The sequence below is a fragment of the Meleagris gallopavo genome, assembly GCF_000146605.3.
Source record: "Meleagris gallopavo isolate NT-WF06-2002-E0010 breed Aviagen turkey brand Nicholas breeding stock chromosome 2 unlocalized genomic scaffold, Turkey_5.1 Chr2_random_7180001950348, whole genome shotgun sequence".
NCBI classification, from domain to species: domain Eukaryota; kingdom Metazoa; phylum Chordata; class Aves; order Galliformes; family Phasianidae; genus Meleagris; species Meleagris gallopavo.
This window is the reverse complement of record NW_011094061.1, coordinates 21,663-24,179: the sequence shown is the minus strand read 5'-3', so window position 1 is coordinate 24,179 and position 2,517 is coordinate 21,663. Positions and strand designations below refer to the sequence as shown.

Below are 2,517 nucleotides of genomic sequence, written 5' to 3'. Positions count from 1 at the left end.
TACAGTGAAGCTCATTAAAATAAACTCCCATAATGGAGTTAAATGAACATTTTCCACACACAAAGAAAAACTTCTATATAATGGTGGGTAGAGTGTCTGCATGACTGGTCTTGACTCGTCATTATCTTCTGCACTGTGCACAGGACTCCATGCCCAGGACCTGCAGATGCCCAACAGCAGCTCCATCAGCGAGTTCCTCCTGCTGGCGTTGGCAGACACGCGGCAGCTGCAGCTCCTGCACTTCTGGCTCTTGCTGGGCATCTACCTGGCTGCCCTCCTGGGCAACGGCCTCATCAGCACAGCCGTAGCCTGCCACCACCGCCTGCACAGCCCCATGTACTTCTTCCTGCTCAACCTCGCCCTCCTCGACCTGGGCTGCATCTCCACCACTCTCCCCAAAGCCATGGCCAATGCCCTCTGGGACACCAGGGACATCTCCTATGCAGGATGTGCTGCTCAGGTCTTTTTCTTTCTCTTCTTCATCTCAGCAGAATATTTCATTCTCACCATCATGTCCTATGACCGCTACGTTGCCATCTGCAAGCCCCTGCACTATGGGACCTTGATGGACAGCAGAGCTTGTGCCACCATGGCAGCAGTTGCCTGGGCCACTGGGGTTCTCTATTCCCTGCTGCACACTGCCAATACATTTTCACTGCCTTTATGCCAAGGCAATGCCATCAATCAGTTCTTCTGTGAAATTCCCCAGATCCTCAAGCTCTCCTGCTCACACTCCTATCTCAAAGACCTTTGGGTTCTTGTGGTCAGTGCCTCTTTAGCATCTGGGTGCTTTGCTTTCATTCTGTTCTCTTATGTGCAGATCTTCAGGGCCGTGCTGAGGATGCCCTCTGAGCAGGGACGGCACAAAGCCTTCTCCACGTGCCTCCCTCACCTGGCCGTGCTCTCCCTCTTCGTCAGCACTGGTACCTTTGCTTACGTGAAGCCCTCCTCCATGTCCTCACCATCCCTGGACCTGGTGGTGTCATTTCTGTACTCAGTGGTACCTCCAACACTGAACCCTCTCATCTACAGTGTAAGAAACAAGGAGCTCATGTGTTCAGTTAGGAAAGTCATTTCACAAATGTTTCTGAATTGTGTTAAGTTCACTCTCATTTCTTACAGTCTCTAGTGTCACTTGCTTTTATTACTGTCTGTGATAAATGATTTTATTCATCTGAGTTTGACTGAGGAATGATTCTGATTTATATTATATTTATACTATTTATATTATATTATATTATATTTATATTATATTTATACAGCTGATTCCCATGTGTCTAAATGTAGATCAGTGCTAATTTTGTGTCTGCTTAATAAAACTGGATATCCAAATTGCACTGCCTGAAGTTTGCCTGAAGGTTGTGGAGCGGCCTAGAAGAGGGGAGTTAGGAGCTGAGCAATCACCGATTTTAACAATAGCAAGTGTTTGTTAGAATCTGAATCTGGGATGGGACAATCTTGTCCATATGTACAGATGGGGGGACGAAGGGTTGGGGAGCAGCTCTGGGAAAGGGATCTGGGGGTTCTGGTTGATGTCAAGTTGAGCATGAACCAGCAGTTTGCCCTGACAGCCAAAAGATCCAACCGTCCCCTGGGGTGCATCAGGGCCAGCACTGGGTGAGGGAAGGGATTGTCCTGCTCTGCTCTGTGCTGGTACAGCCTCTCCTCAAACACTGGGTGCAGTTTGGGTGCCACAATTTAAGAGGGACATCAAACTTCAGGCGTGGCAGTGGGGCAGGTGACGGTCTTGCTGCTGTCCTAAAGGACTCCCACACCTAGAACCAAAGTGACAAAAGCAGCTGCAGCAGCAGCACTTGGTGGAGGGGGTCAGCACAGCGGAAGGGGCTGGGATAATGCACAGACCCTGTCACGGCTACCTTTAGATCTATCTGTGTCCATGACAGGGGACAGCAGGCCCACAGGTCCACTGGCCAAAAAAAGGGGGAGGAGAATGGGGAGAGGGAATTTAAAAAAACAAAAACAAAAACAGCAGCAACAGTGTGTGGAGGAGAATTAATTTGTTAACTATAATAGTAGAAATACATGTTAATTGGGATTGAAGCTAATAAATGAAATAAATGAGAGAGTTTCTGAAAATTGAGGTTCTTACTCTGATCTGCCTGGGGGGAAGCACAGAAAGTCTCATGACTTCCAGTCAGTTTTATCTTTACCTTTGATTGGAAAATGGAAACGGAACAGCAAAGATTTCTGGGAGCTGCAATACATTTCTTCTCTTCTGAGACTCCCAGTGCACTCCATGATGTGATGATGTGGAATACCAACAACAAAAATCATAAACCACTGGAACACCACACAGCTTGGTGTCATCTGAAAAATGGATGTGAGTGCACTAAATCTCACTGCTGATGTCACTGAAGAAGATCTGAAAGACTACTGGTCCCTGCTCTGATCCGTGAGGCACATCACTTCTCACTGATCTCCATCCAGACATTGAGACACTGACCATCACTCTCTGGCTTCAGTCCTGCAGTCAGTTCTTCATCCAGCAAACCGTCC

General features: G+C 47.8%; 2 protein-coding genes across 2 annotated transcripts in view; one reads left to right on the top strand and one right to left on the bottom strand.

The window, feature by feature from the left end:
- Window positions 1-166: 166 nt before the first annotated feature.
- LOC100543498 (olfactory receptor 14C36-like) lies at window positions 167-1,129 on the top strand. Its single transcript, XM_010726315.1, has one exon. It carries the CDS (start codon window positions 167-169, stop codon window positions 1,127-1,129), a length of 963 nt encoding a protein of 320 aa, XP_010724617.1.
- Window positions 1,130-1,775: 646 nt separating this feature from the next.
- LOC100539791 (olfactory receptor 14A16-like) overlaps window positions 1,776-2,517 on the bottom strand; it is a 21,335-nt gene continuing 20,593 nt past the window's right edge. The window contains exon 2 of the mRNA XM_031557463.1: window positions 1,776-1,927. Within this exon, the coding sequence (XP_031413323.1) occupies window positions 1,776-1,927 (152 nt within the window). The remainder of the gene's footprint in view (window positions 1,928-2,517) is intronic.